Source organism: Ischnura elegans, chromosome 5 (assembly GCF_921293095.1).
Source record: "Ischnura elegans chromosome 5, ioIscEleg1.1, whole genome shotgun sequence".
Lineage (NCBI taxonomy): Eukaryota > Metazoa > Arthropoda > Insecta > Odonata > Coenagrionidae > Ischnura > Ischnura elegans.
The window spans coordinates 39959310-39978794 of NC_060250.1; the positions used below are offsets into that span (position 1 = coordinate 39959310).

Consider the following 19485-nt stretch of genomic DNA (forward strand, 5'->3'; position numbering starts at 1 on the left):
AGGCGAGCGAAGAGTAATTGCCATCAACATCAGCAGTGATTGGTGGAAAGGTAAGCAGGTAGGTCTTAGTAGTACCTAGACTTTATGTTATTTGTGAAACATGCAATTTAGACCTTCGCAAACACACGCAATATAGGCCTCACTAAGGCTTGCCTACTTTTACATCAATCAACGCTGTGGATGATCTCAATTTCTCTTCGACTTTCGCAGCTGGATCATGCCTTGCAGTTATGAGCAGAGTTACTTTTGTCTTTCTGATGAGAAAATCCCCACGTATCGAACATGTTTTAGGGGCTCCAACCCTGACTTGTTTCTCGTCGGGTCCTGTATTATCTTTTTACATTCAACCCGTTCGGAATGTGCGAGTTAATGGCGATGGAGCACTTTATTTCTGCACAGAAAATCTCTCTTTAATTGGCGAGCCCCTCTCATGACGTCGCGAAATGGTTTCCTTCATTTCGACTCCGCGTAATTTTTTAAAAATTTTATTTTATATTTCGGCTTGACTGCGAAATATCCGACCGCCTGTCTTGCGGGCGGAGGCGCGTAGTTTAGGTTTCCGAAGACGATCCGGGACATCGGTATTTTTCGCGGACTCATTATTTCGCTCTTGAGCTTCTCCTATTCATCGGTGGCGCCATCTAATATTAAAGGAGATGACAAGATTGTCACTTTGAAACCCGCAAGTCATCCGAGTCCATTATTTTTCCTCGCTTCCCGTTTCATTAATACCTTCCTGTCCTCGACCCCGCTACCTGCAGCTGAACTGTTGGTTTTTAACCATATGTCTTGATTTCCGCCTGTCCGTTTTTTTTCTTGGACGGCGAGTTTTGGTAACTGTTCTTGTTCTCAATTATTTTTCTCGTATGTCGCGGGGTGTATATCTTGTGGGTCACTGGAAGTTTCCTCTGTGTTGTAAATGAGTTTTATTCGGACCCCTGAGGACGCATTGGCGCTCTTTCCCTGATTATCTGCCTCTTCTTGTTGCACTGAACTGGTTATTTATGTGTACCAACACAGCTATATTTATTTTAGGTAGGATACGTAGCGATTTGGGTGTAAAGCGAACCTTTTGCACTTAACTGGAAAAGGTTTGTTCGAATTTTTCAAAATTGTGACATCTCCCCTTCAAGTTTTCATAGGGATTCTTGGATGGATATTCTACGTATGAAAAAAAACTAGTACAGCAGTACTTTTTAAAATTGATACCTGTTCTTAACAAGTTCTTCGTTTTACCTATACTTTTTATGATTTTTTTATTCTATCGTAGTGTATAATTATTCTTTCGCGTCGCAAAAGCGCGTAAATTACTTTTTATATTCCCTGAAATATCTTCGAACTTTTATTTTTGTTTTAATCTTATAGGACTCACAAAAATGCTTTTAGGTCTCTATCTTACAATTAGTAATTCGGCAGGTGTTGAGGAGATAGGCTCGATTGTTGCACAAATAACGATATTTTTTTTTGTTCACTCGAAAAAAATCACAAAAATTTTCGATTTGTAAAATGTATGTAATAATGATAATATTGCGTATCAAAATTTATTTAACGATGCATGTGACGCCTTTTTGTCGAGGAAGAGATAAGATGTCAGAATCTGACACTATCGCGTATTCTGAGCGGTAAAACTCGGAATAGGCTTAACTTAATGAAATCGTCCACTACCTATAGCTTCCATGTCGAGGAAGTGATCTCTTTCGGATTAGCATCAAAGCATCTTAATTGAACTTTGACAGTGAGTCTGAAAAAAACTACATTTGTATCTTTTGTGTCGTGCCTTTTTTATCCGCGAGATAATTTATTTACGACATAAATTCAAGATTATTTTAAGAGTTTCAGTAGCAGATACTGGTAAATCAGTAAAAAACTCATAGAAAGCGGTGTCATTGAAGATGTACGTACAATACGTTTGTGAAAAAGAAGGTGTTATTTTCTCTGTAATCATTGATCGTACCCTTGATTGAAAGATATATAAGGAATTTTATCTTCGCGAAATAGTTATTACGCAAATTATTTTATTTTATTGAATTCATTGTATTTTTTCATTCCCTCGGAATTTTTACTCCGTCTGTCTTTGATCATCCTTCTATATACTTCTTCTGGTCTGTATCATGACCTTTCTATTACTGACCTAGTGTAATTTATATAACGTAGATTGCCTCATTTGTCGTGTCTTCTGATCATTCTTTTGAAAGACGTTGCCTCTATGGCTTGGTACATATCATATTGGTTAGTCTCAAATATTTACGTACTGAGGAAAACTTTGTCCTGAAAATGTGCGTCTGCTTGGAGTCTTACAAACTATTTCTAAGGTGTTTGGCTGGGGTTTTTTACTCGAGATGAGTTTCTCATTAGCTCTCATCAACCATGTACCGTATTATCTGTGACGAAAAAAGGAAGGCCCCGGAGTTAAATGCATTTAGAAACTACATGACATCGGAAACTAGGTAGGTGTTAGCTTCTCAGTACCGCTGAGCACATTCTTTTGTCATTGGCTGAGAAAGAAAATGGCTACTCTGCCAAATGAAGTACGAAATTCTAATTAAAAGGTGATTATGTCATTGTCTTCTTTGTCTATCACAGAAGTATTAAGTGTGAAATCTTTTCTCGAAGCTTTTCCCCTTATTCTTTAAAAATATCATCTGTAGTAATTCGATAGCTCTACCGTAGTCACTCTGGTCTCTTACAGAGCTCTTAAGTCGTATTAGTGATTCATTCTTCACGAAGCGTTCCGAGACGTCTGAGAGGCTATTGCGAAATAACGATCATAGCGTGAATGTTGAGAGAACGTTGGAGTCGCTTTGCGAGAGACACGGTCGCTATTTCCTCCATTCAAGAGGCTTTCACTTGTCTGGCTCAATATGCTCTAGTGTGTGCGCCTTGTTCATGACCTCTAGTCACGTGGCCTCTATCCGCACATCTCCCCACCGCTCCTTATATCCATCTCCGAGCCTTCCCTTGGGTTTATTATTCCCAAGACACGGGCTAGTTATCTTTTCAGTCTGGAACAGGACTCTTTCACGTCCCTTACACCCAGAGTACGATGAAATCATCCTCTTCATGAGGACGTACCTCTCCCTTTAGACTGATTATATTATTTTTGCGACGAATTATTCGCTTAAAACTTCGCTATTGTCATGAATTTTCGAGGTACACAGAGATAGCGCTTGTCAAAATTTGCCTGTGTCACAATTATAAGAAAGTATTTTGGGAAAAATGTGTTGATTAGCGTCGAAAATTGAAGAATAAAAGGCCAAGCGTGAAAGATGCATCCTTTTAATTGTTACCTCCGAAGACGTAGTTTTTTCTGCAAAGCCGTCACAAAGTAATCGGTATTGAATGCGATCTGATCAATGTAAATATTTCTGAGAGAGTACTTATCCTTGTTTTATCTAATTTATTGGCTTTGCATGGGGCAATCATGCTTAATCTGTATTCTATTTATTTCTAAGCGTATTTTTTTCTTAGCAGTGATATTTTTGCTTGATTCAAATCCCCGCGACGCGGCAGAGAATTTTCAGTCCGCATCCCTCCTCGAGTGTGTTTTGGTGGGCACTTCAACTTCAGCACTCCGTCCCTCGGATAGAACGTTAGATCGTGGCTCCCTTTGGTGCCTTTCGTTAAGAACAGCGATTTTCTCTCTACCCTCCCTTCCCTTCTAAATGATATAGTCTGTCGCTCGCCTCCTCCGAATTCTTACCTACCTCCGACTCCGAAATGTCAAAAAAATGTCAAAAAATACTTCTAAGGTAGTTGCATTGAAACAGTTACAATGGAACTATCCGATCAACATAAAAACAACTAATGGTAATTTATTATAAGTAGGAGTTATGTTGAGTCACGTCCCTGCTCTTCTTTTTAATCAATACTAAATTTTAAAATATCGTAGGCTTTAAAAATCAGAGTCTGACTTACTCTTCATAGTAATGAGATGCACTATTTCCCACTCACACTTGATGCACTTCCCCACAATTTTGTCATCAACTGGAGTTTCTGACTCAGTTTCTGAAGTTATTTTCATTCTCAAAGGTCGATTTACTCGGTTAATAATGCCATAATTGAAAGGAGGCAATAATTTAAACTGTTTAACTCCGCCTTAAGTTTTCATATTCCAGTAAATCGGTGATAAGCCTCTGCGCATGCGGGTCAAACCTTTAATAGAAAAAACGAATTTTACGGAAACGAAACGAAAAACACGAGCGGTTTGTAGCAAAAAATCTTTGAAGTGACATTCCCATAAAAAATGCCTTAGCGTATCTTATCCTATAAAATATTGTCGAGTTTGGCACTGGGTAAGGCTGTTTAAGGCCTTAGCCTGTGTCAAACTGGAGGAGACTGTATCAACAGCCCTACATTTTTTGATTCCCCCTCTATTGAGCTGTTAACATAGTTCATGCACGAATCCAATACTCCGTGCTCGGCAATTCCGCCTCTTATTTTCAATTTGGTGCTGGTGGCGCCTCTGTGGTAGTCGAAGTGGAACTTCCTTCTCGTACGGAATCATGACAGCCGTGGCATCGTTTAGCGGGCGTCAAAGGCGGCTCTTCCCGCCCGACCTTGGTCAAATGAGGCGCTCGTGCCGGGGTAGGAGTAATGACACTCCAAGAGGACGCGTTCGTTCGCGTCCATTCACGCGATGAATCCGCTCCCTAATGATCCCCGTGCCTCTGATTCGACCATTCTATCTCCCCTCATCTTCATGACCTCCACCGTGTAACGTGTATCTGATGGATCTCACGCGAGTGAGGTATCCCGCTTACCGCAAAGATGACGTCTCCTGTGGAAGCTCTCTCATGACTCGCTTGAGAATTTATTGACGGTGATTCACGAGATCGATACGTAATCAATCCCAACCTGTGCATTCAGCAAAAAGGATTGACCAAGACTTATCTTCTCTCTAGTTTTGTATTTATTGATTTAACTTTGTATCATTGATGTTGTACCGCGTCAAATTTGAGGTCTTCAGAGTGCACATTTTGTCAATTTTCCTTCGGTGTATACTCTAACTTCTTCTTAAGCTGCGGTGGAAAAGATTTGTTTTTCTTTGATTACATAAATGTACGAATAATCCTCAGTGATGATAATATTTATCGAAATAATAATGTGTGTATGCTTGGCGGTGGAACGGTGCAGTCAAAGACAGCTATTTCACGCTCCTTTTATGATTATACTTTGGGTATAAAATTGAGTTTACACCCAAAAATTTCTCAGCCCCGAAATATCAATTCGAAACCTTATATATGCTATGATGGAAGGGTTGACTGTTGGCCTAAAAAAAGTTTATTAATTAATGAAGTCTTCCAAAAATCCAGATGGGTTTTAAGCATCAAAACATATTGAATAATGCTCAATAATGGAAAATATCACTTTTTGGATTATAGTCGCCGTTCCTTTTCTGTGTTAGGAACGATAAACTGTTGTATCTTCCAACTGAATAGCTTGAATCTTATTTATCAAACGTCCGTGCGAATAACGTCAGTGAGTCGAGTTTCAATTGAGACGATTTGATGCCATCCGCTCAGTTACCTAAACTTAAAAAATACCATTCTGAAATCAGTGAGTAGTGCTATCTTGTTTTGCTGCTCTCTCGGCTAAATCGTCTCGTCGCCGTAAGTGGATTATCGTAAATACCGTTTATGAACTGAGGAGGCAGTGGAACTGTTCAGCATTCGCTCAGGATTTGGCGGCTGAGTTTGAACATGAAGAAGGCGGTCGCTTTGCTTACTCACTCATGGAAAGGGAGCGCGAAAATGTTATGTATGTCAATGTCAGGAACTTCCTCGATACTATCCACGGCGTCCGCTTAAGGGTGCTACTGTGCCTCTTAGGCTGTTTTCGTGCTTTGCAGTTGCATAATTTTTTAGAGCAAGGAGGGGTTGCGGTGGGAAGGTCACCTATTTGGACGAAATGGAGACTTCGCAGTGAAGAAAGACTTCCTGTCATTTGAGACGACATGGCACGTGGGCGCATCTCTATCCAGTGGGACAGTATGCCCAGGTGTCTTTAGTTTGGCCTCTTGGCATGATTTCGCGTGTTACTTATCTCTTAAAGCACCCGTGTAAATGTGCCGGAACATGTTTCTGTACTTGACGTTGCTCAATCTCAACTTTCTCTATGTGACAACAGCTTCAATTAGCGCCTGTAAATCATAAAAATATGAACTGTAGGGAGCACTTACTGCCTATATTGCTACCACTGTATTTTCCCCGACACTTGCTATAATTCGAATTGGATTTCTGGAATACTCCCCCGAATTCTTCTTCGAGATTTATGGAACGGTATGTGATATCTGTTAACACTCAAAGTAAAGTCTGAGGAAGGATATGTTAGTGTATTCTTGAGAGGAAAGGCTCTCGTTCGCTGCATACAACCTTGCTTTGGTGCTTTACTGTTACAAAACCAGCGTGTGTGTTCACTTTAAATGTACAATAGATTTTGCTGTTTCATTTGCGAAAATTCATTGAGAAAATACATTTTACGTAATGTCTTCTCTCTAATGTAAGCTCCGTATTCTTGAATAACTCCAAAAGAATGCCCTTTCGAATGAATTTCAGATTTATTTTAAATTTGCAGCTCCTACTATACTGCTACTCGCGCTAGTTAAGTTTGTTTGACATGATTGCGTAAAATTGTTACTCACTGAGAAGTGATATGGCTTCCGATGCCCATCCAAATAGGATGGAATTTCGGTGGAGCAATTATGGATTTATATTTAAGAGGTTTTCGAACGCAAGCTTTTTTATTTAACAAGCTGTGTGTATACTTTTCAGACTTAATCATTTCCCAGAGGAAATTCTTCCGATACCCCGTTTCGTGGAGCGGCATAGCATAATCCTCCGGCGCACCTTGCCCCGAAAAAAATACGACCTTAATTCGCGCTAGTGGTATATACTTTTCAATCAATTTACCGATTTATTCGGGGGTGATTTTTTAAAAAGGCGTTAGACCCTGTTCCTTCCCAAAAATTCTGAGCTGTCAACCTGTCAGCGCCTGTATCGAGTGGTTATTGGTTTTGATTACCCGTTTCCTATCCACGTATCCTCACTTTCCCGCCTCCGTCTAACCGCTCATCTTGCTGATGCAAATCACCTAATTTCGACCCCAGTGGTTGTATAACCTGATCACCATATGCGGAGAGACTGCGGATAACCCTTAATTTGTGAATGCCCTTTACTCTTTGTTGCTTTTATTTGGGCTGTTCGCTGAAGAGCCCTTGTTTCTGACACTTCTCCCAGCCAATTAGTTTTTCCCATATGCCTGTACAGTACTCCTTTGCACACAGGTGGAGTCGCCGCGCAGAAACAACAAGAGGCGAGGATAAGGAAAATCAACGAGGAGGTGTCCAGGATGAAGCTAGCAGGTAAACAAAACTCGACCGCTAGAGTGTATATAACTCCTTGATGCTCCCGTTGTGGTCAGGTCGGAGGAAAAGGAGGAGCGATTGTGCTAGGAATTTGTAAATGAACCGAATTCCTCAGTGGACTTAGGGCCTTGAGTGATATTCAATAAGTTTGTTAATCTTATTTTCATTTAATTGTGGGATTATCGTTCCTATATTGATTAACTTAGACGCATTCCGATCCATAGGCGCAGCGAGGGGGGGGGGGTTTGGGGGATAAACCCCCCCCCCCCAGAGATCAGAGAAATTTTTAAGTTTAATCCATTTTACTTATTTGGATTGATATTACTAATAGAAAAGTGTAAGGATTAATAGATTATCCCTCAGAAAGCCGTAAAACTCACCATTTTGAACCATTTATCTAAAATTTCCGCAATTTATTAATCTCGCACCTACCACTTATCCTGGTGGGTACTCCATACCCCCACACACCCCGGTATTAGTTGCACCTAAACCCCCCCCCAGCCTTAATTCATAGCCGCGCCACTGTTCCGATCCGACGTATTTTAGTCCGTGGATCTTGAATTGGTGCTCTTTAAAGATTTAAGAAAGAAAGAAGAAAGAGAGAGAATTCTATAATCTCCTCTAGTTCAAAATACGCGCTGCTCTGAAAGTAAAATAGAAAGTTTTTAGGAGAAAATTCGGAGGATTAGAAACTTGAAAAATAGTAAATCCAGGTATAAATCAGATATTTTGTTTTTTTTCGTATCATCAGATAGTTACGATTAGTTTTTTCGCGTAAAAATTACCTTTTGCGAGTCTTTGAACGCGTAAGTTAATGTTTCGAGGAATCGACTTGCGATTTACGGCCCATTCATATGCATTGGCTTGTCTTGAAGACTGCGTTTCGTTGTTTGTTATGTTCCTTTTCCTGAAAAGGTTTCTCACGGCTTAAGTGTCCCTTTGAGTTCTTTTTGTGTGCTCAGTTGCTCATAATGACTCTTTCTTGGCAGCACTCTCAGCGGCCACAATTGCTCTCGGGCTGGTGAGAGAAAGAACCTGCTTTCGACTCTTACTTCTCAGTGAATTTGGTGTGATAGCCTTTTGTGCGAGTTCTTAACGTAAATTTATGGCGGACAATTTTATAGGAGAATTTATCTCGTTTTCCTTAGCCGAGTCAATGATTTAAAGTGTTTTCATTCGGCTACGTGTATTTTGAAGTTTAATTAAGGTTTGGCGTTCAATCAAAAACATTGGGAAGTATATTTCGAAACTTTTCCATGTCATTTTGGAATACCTTCCATTATCCCCCGTTTTTCTTATGCCAGTGTGGGTTTCTTGTACGTTTTTCGCTCAATTTCATGTTTATTCTCTGCATGTTCACGCTTAACTGTGGTAGAGTTATGTACTATTTTTGTCAATTTTTAAATGTCAATGTCATGCAATTTCATTAAATTCATTTGCTTCTAATAGCTGAAAATCATTTGCTTGTTTGGTATTATTCAGTGGTGATATTGAGTTATTTTTTAAATGAAGATTTAGAGAAATTGTGGCAGAGTTCACTTCTTTAATGTCCAATAATTTAGGAGATTAAACAGGACTTTGTTGTTTTCTACATTTGAATTTATTTCCTCATCGACGGGTGTCTAACATTTTTTACATCATGATCGAGAGACTACTTTCAAATATACTTGCTTTATTAGCTGAATTAATCATTTGAAATGTTTTAATTCAGCTACTTTTTTACCATGGGAAGTTGTAAATATGCAATTGGTGCATATTTCAAAGGCACTCTAGTAATTGGTACTTTTAGCGTCTAAGTCGAGGCGAGAATAAATTCAGGTGCGAAAATTTACCAAGTGCTCTTTAAACTCTGTAATTTAGAACTCTATATATTGTATGTAATGGGGGCTTTTCAGTAGTCATAGCATATTTGTCAGTGTAGAAAAAAATAGATTGTATGTAAATGTGTTATGTGAAGCAATAATTGTCTGGAAAAGTGCAAATCTTGCTCCAAGTGCATGGGAATGCTTTTAAGACACAAATGCCTCTTCTTTTATACCACACACAAAATGTCATATTGTGGACCTTCACAACGCAACAATGCTCTTGCACGCACAATTGCCCATGCACGCTTGCTGAATGCAGACGTGGAAGAGGAGGACTTGGAGACGCCCTCCTACTATGACCGCTCACGCAGGGACAGCGAAGTGTCCAGGAGGTCTTCATGTGAGTGATGGTATATCTGACCACTAACAACTCCTGCCAATCGATCGACCTACCAGTGGTGGTTCACAAACGTTTTTAAGCTCACTACTTCCTGAAATAATGTCATGTTTTCATACTCCCAGCTAGTCATACTTCATATTCTGCTCATAAAATTACCTAGTGCGAGTCGTGCATCTTTCAATGCCTAAGTTAATATTTCGAGGAATCAGATATTTAAAATAAAATTATGCTGTTAGTAAACTTGGTGCATTCTTGGTGCTTTGGTCCCACCGAATCTTTGGTTATTGTATCTATTAATAAAACTGAGTGGCAATTTCATTATTAGGTATGTTAGATTTCAACCAAATATAGCCCAAAAACTCTCTCTACATTTGCTCATTTTGTTTGATTGCTTTTCATCCTTATTGCGGTTTATCCAAGTCGCCACCACTCTCCATGGCCGTGGTCAGAAAACTCTCTGAATCTTAGAAATAAAAATGGAATATGAGCATTGCAAGGTTAAATTTGCTGTTATTATTTTCATGATTAAAAAAATGCATGAATTTATTATGCTGATATTTTATATTTCTTTGATAGAAAATCCCCTAAGCAACAGTGAGATTCTTTAAATCATCATGATGTAATAATGAGAGACTTAAGGTTTTCATTGAAAATTACTCTAGATTTGGGAGCCACTGCCATTTGGGGGTTGCTAACACAAGATGGTCTCATGGATATTGGTGATAGCTGTAAGCTCTAAATTCCTGTGATCAATTACTGTTTTAAACCTTTGTAAATGAGAACTGGCTGTGGAAATTGCTTATTGCGATAGCTTTTAAAAGTGTTTTGGGTGTAAACACCTTTTTTTGAGCATTTCTGTACATTCTGTGGTGGACATTTACGTTCATTTTATTAAACCAAATGCTGGATTACTGTGTAAAAATTTTAAAGCCATTTTTGTTCAAATTTAATAAAAATTCTGTGGAAACTCTAGATCAGAACCATGTAAACTTATAGGAGTGCTCTAATAAGCTTAATAAGTAGAATTACCAAAGTAATCAAATTAAAAAATCGCATAAAGCTTTACCTATATGATCAATTAATTCATGTCACAATAAATTATATAAAATTTATATTATGCAATAGAAACTACCAATTAATTTTTAACAGCAATCAAAGACTGCAATAATCCTAACTCACTGTCAGTGATAAATTTAAAGATTGCAATTTTTTAAACGTATTAATGAAGGGGAAGGCTTAAATTAACTTTACCCAAGATCAAACTGCCATCTAACAAGGCTAAATTTTTATGAGGGAAACACAATTTCCAGTGTTGTTACCAACCCTTTGCATTTATAATTTCATGCATTACATTATTCCCTTTAAATTTGCCAAAAAAAGAGCTGATCATGTTTCTCTAACAATTGTACTGTCATAGTCGGGAAGGCTCATATCATGAAGATGTAAACACCCTAATGTAGATGCTGACTTGGTAATGATATTAGAGCCAAGTATTGAATTCCCTCCTCATTCAGCTTTTATGCTTTAAAAGTAACTTGAGTATGTTTATTGTAGTGTAATTGTGATGAGAAATTCTGCTACCATGGCACTTCTTTTGTTGCTCTTCAGTAGGGAATGGGAGCCGGAGGGGTAGCGAAGTTGACCGCAAGAAAAGAGTGTCCGGTAAGAAATTATGATTTTTTTCCAGCTTTCTGTGGCAAATCATGCAAAAAAATTTCCTTCCATCCCCATGTGTTCGTTTCTCCTTGTGTTTCCTCATTGCTTTTACTGTGTGGAACTGGTGGTGGGTTTCATCATTGGACATATTGTATTCATTTTTATATGTAGTGTACTGATTGTATTTGTTAGACTATTCTTTCTGCATGCGCTGTGGTTGGGCTTCCTAATTCTGTTGTGTGTGCACTTTGCAAATTGTCTTGCGCATCTTGTTTGTGTTGTTTTTTTTGTACTGGACTTGTGTATGCATGTCGTGTGTTTTTGAATTATCTGTACATCTGCCTGCATCGCACTCGTCACGGTTGCACATCACCGTTTTGCTTGTTGGTGCGCACGCATTGTTGGTCGGTCGGCTGCTCTGCAGATGCCCTGCCCTCTGCAGAAGCTCTTTGGGAGAGTGCAAGGAGACTGAGCGAGGCCGGGGTCAGAAGGTGCTCTGGTGAGGCTCCCCCTACGCTACATATGCCACCCCGTTCCTTCTTTCATTTCATTTCATATTTTAAATGAATGTGGTAACTTGGTGAGTAACTGGACTGAAAATTTAGTTCACTATTACATGATATATAGTTATCAGATTATAGAAACTTGGAAATATAGGGAGGATGAGAAAAGGCTGGAGGCGTTGGAGTTATGTATGTGAAGAAGAATAGATTATGATGTGGGTGTAGAGGAAAAGGAGTAACAAAATGCTGGATATGGTGAGTGCGGAGAGGAAACTTTAAAGGAGAAATGTAGAGGCCGGTGAGTCCAGAGCGGGGTGGGGATGTTGAAATCCATGTAGAGTGATGAATATCAAGGAAGTAAAGAAGGGAGGGATTAGGATTGAGGGCCCCTGCGCACTGGCAACTTTGCACAAGCAACTATTTAGTTGATTTGTGGAAGTTCAAATGAAACACACGGCATTGACTGTGGTCTTGTGCACGGGCGACTTTTTAGTTGCCGCAACATTTATAGAATGAAAGGGAATAGGTCATATTGTGAATTGAAGAGGGAAGTCCAATTTGATTGGGGGGACGGCCCAGGGTACTTAACAGAATGCTCTGAGTTAACCGTCCTCAACTAGTGCATAAATTTAATAATAATCTGATATAAAAACTGTGTCAGCCTCAGTTGTAAAGTTGGTCTCATCTTTAAGACTTTGCATAGAAGTTCCTGGATGCCAGCTTTGAGTCATTCCTAAGCTTTTCTCGGCTCAAGGCATGGGCATTATGTCCAAACTAGGTTACTCCAGCCCCAGACTGGCAATTCAAAGTCTCCAGGGCTATCAGTTCTCCTAAGGTTATCTGAAGGAGTGTGAAGCTATGGTTAATTAATTTCAAGAAGATCTACCAGGTTACTGCATTCATTTTTTAGTGTTAAGCAAATGCATCAAAGCAAGTTCTGTGAAAAATGTGAAACTGTGTTCATTACGCCCATCCTTTCCTAGTGTCCACTCATCATTTTTGTTTGTGTGTCTGTCATTCCTCAATTGGGTTATGTTTTCATTTGAATTGTTTGAAATGTGTTCCGAAAACATTTAGGCCCTATCAATCTCAGGACATTTCGTATCCAACCAAGGTGTCAATCTTAAAGTAAGGGAAGACTGACTCAAACTATATTTTTGGATGTGACATTTTTACTTATTTTGCTTATTGTGTGTTGGGTCTCAAAAAATTATTGTAAAAGTATTTTTTTTATATCTTCAACTTGTTTATCTCCTGCAAATTTGGATACTGAGTAAAATGTTGTGAATTATTGATGCTTTTACATATATATGCATGTATTTGATTCAATTGATAGTACTCATGGTGCAGTTGAGCTGTGTACCCTCACCACTTCATGTCTACTGGAAAAATTGAAATATTTTTCACTTCTTCTTTTTATGCATAATTTAGGTGCATTAAAATTTTAGTCCCATTATTGTCTTTGGCTTGCTAAATGGCCTTCTATTCCATTTGATTTGCTTTAGATGCAAGCGTGATTCTGACTGAAGACACAGATAGCTTCATCATTGGTGACAAAGTTTGGGTTGGTGGAACCAAGCCTGGACAGATTGCCTACATCGGTGAAACACAGTTTGCTCCCGGAGAATGGGCTGGTGTTGTTCTCGATGAAACCATTGGTAAGATATCATTCATGATGTTTTTGTGTTGTGCCAAATCTCTCATCCATTCCAAGAATTCTTTAGTTATAAGGCTGGTGAAGGCCAAAAATACCAGGTCTTCCTCTCTTCAAATTAAATCTGAAAGTATGGACTGCCTCTGACTGTTCCTATTAGGCTATTTCTGGATTTTTTTCGTGTTTATTCAGTTTGGAAATAATTCTTAACTAACCTTTTCTCCTTGGTAAAGTGGAATGGAATAGAATATTTCTACTTTCCTCCTTACAATACAAAGCCAATTATTTTCTGTTCATTAGCATACTGTTTCACAAAGTTATGCTTGCCACCGTGATGTTTAAGCTTGTATGTTGTTGTTGCAAAGGCTTCTACAGTGTGTTAATGAGGAATTCTGCTCCATTCTTCCAGGTATTCTCTGTGATGATGTTGCTTGTGAGAGTAGTTTCTCCTACGTTCCTGTAAGGGTTCTTGCATTCAAAGTGATTTTCACTGAGGTTTTATGGTCTTGTGTAGGTGAGTGGTGCTCATTGCTGTGAGGCCAACCAGATGGCTCACGTATAAAAGACAACACAAATCCAGTGAAAATCACTTTGACCTGAAGATACCAACTGGAATGTCAGTGAAAATATTGTTGCCAGCGACATCAACATGGTGAATACCCGTAAGGATGGAGCAGAATTAAGAGGGTGGGAAGCCAAGGGGTACAAGTGATATTTTTCTCAACAGAGTTAGGTAAAGTTAATTGTTACAATAAATACACAAAAACTTGGTTGCCATCGGGTAAGAGTGAGTCTCTGGTCTGTGCAGACATTGAGTGGAAAATAAAATGTGCTACTAAATATCTAATTGATCTGGTTTGTTTTCTATACCAATTTCTGTACCTAACATTGCGTAGAAAAAAGAAATCACTTGTACCCCTTGGCTTCTCACCTACTCAAATATAGTTTGATGTTGTTGGCTTAAGTCATTGTGATGACCTAAATGTGTTTGTTGCCTTCTTCTTTAATGGATGATACTTTTTTACAACTATTTTTCAAATCCAATTTCAGGCAAGAACGATGGCTCAGTGGCTGGAGTTCGCTATTTCCAGTGTGAGGCTAAGAGGGGTGTATTCTCCCGCCTAACCCGTCTTACCCGAACACCCTTGGCCACTCTGGGTGAACAGGATGGCGAGCCAACCTCTCCCGTCTCGAGGAGACCGTCCTCTGCTCTCTCCCACACAGGCAGCCTGCGCGGGGAGAACAAATTGTCTCCCAGTCCCACCCCACATGGTAGGTAGCTGATAGCTTGGTCATTCATATTGTTTGGTACATTCCCCCACAGCACTGGCCTAATTTTAATGCTACACTTCTCTGCCTGCATACTAGTTTTTTTATTCAAATCAACTGGTATTTCAAAAGGAAAGTGATTTTTGTGAGCTTGCATACAGGCTGCATCATTTTTCAAGAACTCATGCCAATATTTAAAGGCTTAAAATGGCTGATCTTTGTGAAGTCTTCTCAGGCTCATCTCTGAGTTTTAATTTCAGTTTTTGTTGTTAGATTTTTGCAGCCGTATAACCCATTTTCTGGGGTACAATCATGTGGAATGAACTTTTATACACCATCTCCTGATGATGTTCCCAGAAGGAGGAACAAAACATTGAGCATTAAAAGTTATTCCACACAGAAATATGCCTGGAAATGGCTTCTACTTGTGCATGTTCGATAATGTTGACATTTTGTGTGAGCTACTTTCCCCCAATCTGTGAATTCACATTACCATAAATTAATTGGTGGTGTATTAAATTAGACCAGTGCTTTCCCCATTGTAATTTTTATATCCTCCAAAAATGGGGAATGTTATGCTTAAGAAGTTTCCCTGAAGTAAATTGAGTATTTTCCAAAGTTTTTAAAAAAATGTATTTCATTTTTAATTTTTTTCATCTCCTTTTCCAGACATGTCTAATTCCATAGGCCTGCATTCGCCTTCACAGCCAGAGCCCAGAGTAGGAGAGCGTGTTATTGTTATGAGCAGTCAAGGCTCAAAGGCTGGGGTCCTTCGCTACATCGGCACGACTGAATTTGCCGCAGGCATGTGGGCTGGTGTTGAACTTGATGACCCAGTAGGAAAGAATGATGGTTCTGTCGGTGACAAAAGGTATTATTGGTGATCTTAGAGTAGGACTGGAGAACTCCTTAAACATAATGCTCCAATCAGTTTCTTTCTGTAAAATTAAGTTTCATTTTGTATTTATCCTTTTGTTACTTTGATTCCCCATTAGTCTACTGAGGATGGGATGTACATATATTTCCTCTTATTTTCTCATTATTCCTCTAAGTTTTTGTTTTCCCAGTTTAATGGTTTTCTTGACCTCTTCTCTTCTGCTGCATACTAATATCTTAGTTTCTTTGAATTTATTTTCAGCTAATGTTTTTTGCAGCTTTGTATCCTCATATTAACTAGAATCATTATCCAAGTCTTCTCTTCCCATTTATGACCTCTATGTCATACAGTAATTGGGATATTGTTACCGGATTGGGAATTCGTTACCAGTTTTATTTTCTGATTTAACTCCCTTCTAACCTCAAAGCACTTAGGTGAACATTCAAGTTGAAAGGTATTATTTTTTCCTTTTAATGACCATGATGACCTGTGGTATTGCTCTCTTTTAGATATTTTGAATGCATGCCAAAGTATGGCCTCTTTGCGCCAGTTGCCAAGGTCAGTCGCTCGCCTTCGTCTGGTGCAGGGATGAGGAGAGGGGTGTGCTCTGTGCACCACACAAACCCCAACAGCACGAGCACCAGCAGCCTGAGGAGGAGAGGTTCAAGGGAGTCCATAGCGTCAACAACAGGATCTACATCTTCAGCAGTAAGATCACCTGCTCCGAGGGTAAGGCTCGGAGTCAATTCATTGGGACAGGTATGGCTTCTTGCTTGGAGTTATCTCCTCTTTTTTTCCTCATCCCTGAACAATTTTCACAAAATGCCATCATTTCTTTTTTAATAATCTGCAAAATGATTCAGCTCAGTCATAATTTATCGACCATAAAATTAATCAGTTGAGCAAATTATCCTTTGAATAAATGCTGAAAGTTGTCTTATGCTGATATTAATGATCTTAAGTTTTAGGTATCTGTAGCATTTAAGGAAGAGGATAAATTTTATATCAGTATTCTTTATCAGTTTATTATCCAAACATGATGAAGTTTGGAATAAATAATTATATTTACTTTATCAAAATCATATTTTGAGCTATTTAGTAATCATCTCTGTGGAAAAAAACTTTTTTTAAACTTTATTAATTTGAAATTGGATATCTTCATGTATAATTATACTCATAGTTATAATTGGAGATATCTGATTACAATTATAATTAAGCAGCTTTCTCTGATTATGATTATGCATAATTATGATTGGAGATATCTACAGCCCATAGCTTTTTCAAAAATTCAGTTTTGAATCATGCATCACATCTAGTCTTACAAGTTTAGCACAGTTTGCTGATGCATACTTAAATGATGGCAATTTAAAGATGTTCTTATAGTTTTTACATTTTTTTTGCTGTTCAGGATGATATTCAGCACCACATCCATTTCCCAATGCCTAAAAACAAGCAAGAAACCAGCCAAAAGGGAGAATATGGGGTTATCTGGCTCTCTCTGTGAATAGTTTTGCCGCTTTTTATCATCACCATTCATTTTATTAATTTTGGCTGACCTTTAAATTACTTTTGGGAATGCTCGTGTAAATTTGTGTTCTGCCTGTCGTTATGTTTAATTAGACTTCTTAGTTTTTCACGAGAAGTGGATTACTTCAAACTCTCCTGTAAAACTGTATGGCATGGATGCAGAGTAATTAATCATCAATCCTTTACTTTTGGTTGGTTCTCATTTTTTTAACGTTATGTTTAATATTTTTGCATGCTTGTTTTTACATCAAGTTGGATGAGGCATTCAGTTTTAATTTGTATGTTGCATGAAAACTAGACATGATTTTAATTGGTTATGATTTTATGATGTTTATTCTAATCAAACGTCACTGTGGATTTTTAGTCAAATTTATGTTGTCTAACTTTTATCTGCAAAAAAGAAAAGTATGTTCCAATTCATGTCACTTAGTCCATTGTAGTCAGTTACATGACAAAGTGGGACCTGTGGAATTACTTAAGTTGTCTCCGATTATCCAGTAAAAATATTTAATATGCTCTTTACAACATTTAAGCAATTAATATTTTAGATTTTTATCTTTGAGATAAGTTATTACAGTTAATTAAGTCAATTATTGTTGCGTGGAGTTGTGAAATGATTCTCTCGCTCTTTTTTATGATACTTAATATATTAATACATCTTTTGACTTAAAACTTGGTGAAGTTAACTAATTGGATTTTGTATTCTTTCAATGTATTCTTATACTTATTTGATGTGGTTGACTGGTTAAGGTAGGTTCTAACGGAACAATGAATTGTGATTCTAATATTCTTAATACACAAGTGCATTTCTTTCTGCACTATTCCATTCTTCAGCACAGGGTAGACCATTCCTCTCTTAATTCTGTTGACAAAGCCCTATCAGTGCCTTCTTTATTCATTCCTGGTATCTCAATGTGAACCTTTCTATCACAGAAATCACCTATTCCTACCTCTGAAGTATGTACTTAATTCAACAATGTACCTGTACCTATACTTGTCTCTTCCTTGTCTCTTTTAGAAGTTTCATCTATGATATTTTTTCCAATACCCTGTTTCTCTACTTGCATAATGGAAAATACTTGTAAACATTTATTTATGGCCTTGGAATTTTCTGTCCTCAATGGTGTGAGGAAATTCTAAAATCATTTTCCTTCATTGGGTCAATTGATTTTGGTTTTTCAAAATTTTTCTCAACTTAAGTCATTATGTAGTCTATGTAGTATGGAATATGCATTGGCTAACAGTTCATCAGTCACAATTTTATTAATCTCTTCACACATTGTGCCATTTTTCTATTCCAGAAATCGAGTACTCGCACAACTCCAACGGCAGCAACAATGCAGACTACATTACAGGTAGGCATATGAGGCTTGGTTGCAGAACGTTCCAGAATGTAGCCTTATCACCATGATCTGGAGGAGATGCAACTCTCACCTTGGCATCTTTGTGTATATATAAATGATTAAAAACACTGCTGGATAACAATCTAACTGTGATAGTACAAGCTACTGGGAGTTAAATATCTTAAAAGTATTTTGTAATCCACGATTAAGCATCCCATGCTTCATACTAATTTATGGACAGACATATTCGTACTGGATTTTACTTCTTCTGTTGTCTTATTTATTTTTTTTACTGCAACCACTTAATTACTTTCAAGATCTTTGTCATGTATTAGCTGGAGTATCACATTGGCAGAGAGGACTGCAGAATTGGTTGTGGGCAAGCTTTGATGCATAACTATTCTATATACAATGAAAAAATATTCATGTGTGAAATTTTATACAAATTTGTGTTCAAAGTTGGAATTTAAAGTATGTACAAAGAACAATGCATTTATAGTTGTGATGGTTTTAGCCGTACGATTCTTGCCTATCTTTTCTTATTTTGCTGGAGACATTTTTGTGAAAAATCGCACGCCTACATATTTATTTGGTGTTATGGACTATGATACAACTATCATGAGAAATGTGAACTAATGGAGAAATATGTATGTACTAAATTACATTTAATTTTCAATGAGCATTGTACACAGTTTCCCAACCCTGCACCTATATTTTGAATGAGGTCTAGTTGTCTCACATGTTCTATGAGGAAGAATTAATAGGCTGTTGTTTTCAGATTTTATTTTTGTTACGATTCTTCTTGTGGATGCTCTTATGGTAAAATTTCTCTTCATTTGAATGTCACTTGGCATTTTGAGAATTCTGTATTATTTTTGCATCTGGATATTTGTTATTATGGTATGGCTATGGGGAGTAGTGGTAGCCTTTTATAATCATGTTTGTCAAACATATTTTTATACTCATTTATTTTTCATGTTCATTATTTTGAGTTCCATATGTGGCTGCTTTCCTTAGTTTGAGCTTATAAACACAAATGCCTATGTATCCATTGTATGACTTCTTTATTTCACTTTTTTATTTCATGT

At 38.0% G+C, this 19485-nt stretch overlaps 1 protein-coding gene across 16 annotated transcripts in view; it reads left to right on the forward strand.

Annotated features, from left to right (window-relative positions):
* LOC124158755 (CAP-Gly domain-containing linker protein 1) overlaps positions 1-19485 on the forward strand; it is a 278670-nt gene that overhangs the window by 212270 nt on the left and 46915 nt on the right. For 10 of the 16 annotated variants that reach the window (XM_046534030.1, XM_046534032.1, XM_046534039.1 and 7 more), the window contains 9 exons: positions 7283-7360; positions 9488-9568; positions 11177-11230; positions 11649-11723; positions 13233-13385; positions 14432-14653; positions 15320-15521; positions 16037-16286; positions 18356-18409. In XM_046534030.1, coding sequence (XP_046389986.1) covers positions 7283-7360; positions 9488-9568; positions 11177-11230; positions 11649-11723; positions 13233-13385; positions 14432-14653; positions 15320-15521; positions 16037-16286; positions 18356-18409 — 1169 coding nt within the window. The remainder of the gene's footprint in view (positions 1-7282; positions 7361-9487; positions 9569-11176; positions 11231-11648; positions 11724-13232; positions 13386-14431; positions 14654-15319; positions 15522-16036; positions 16287-18355; positions 18410-19485) is intronic. The other 6 variants (XM_046534034.1, XM_046534035.1, XM_046534037.1 and 3 more) reach the window with 6 other exon arrangements.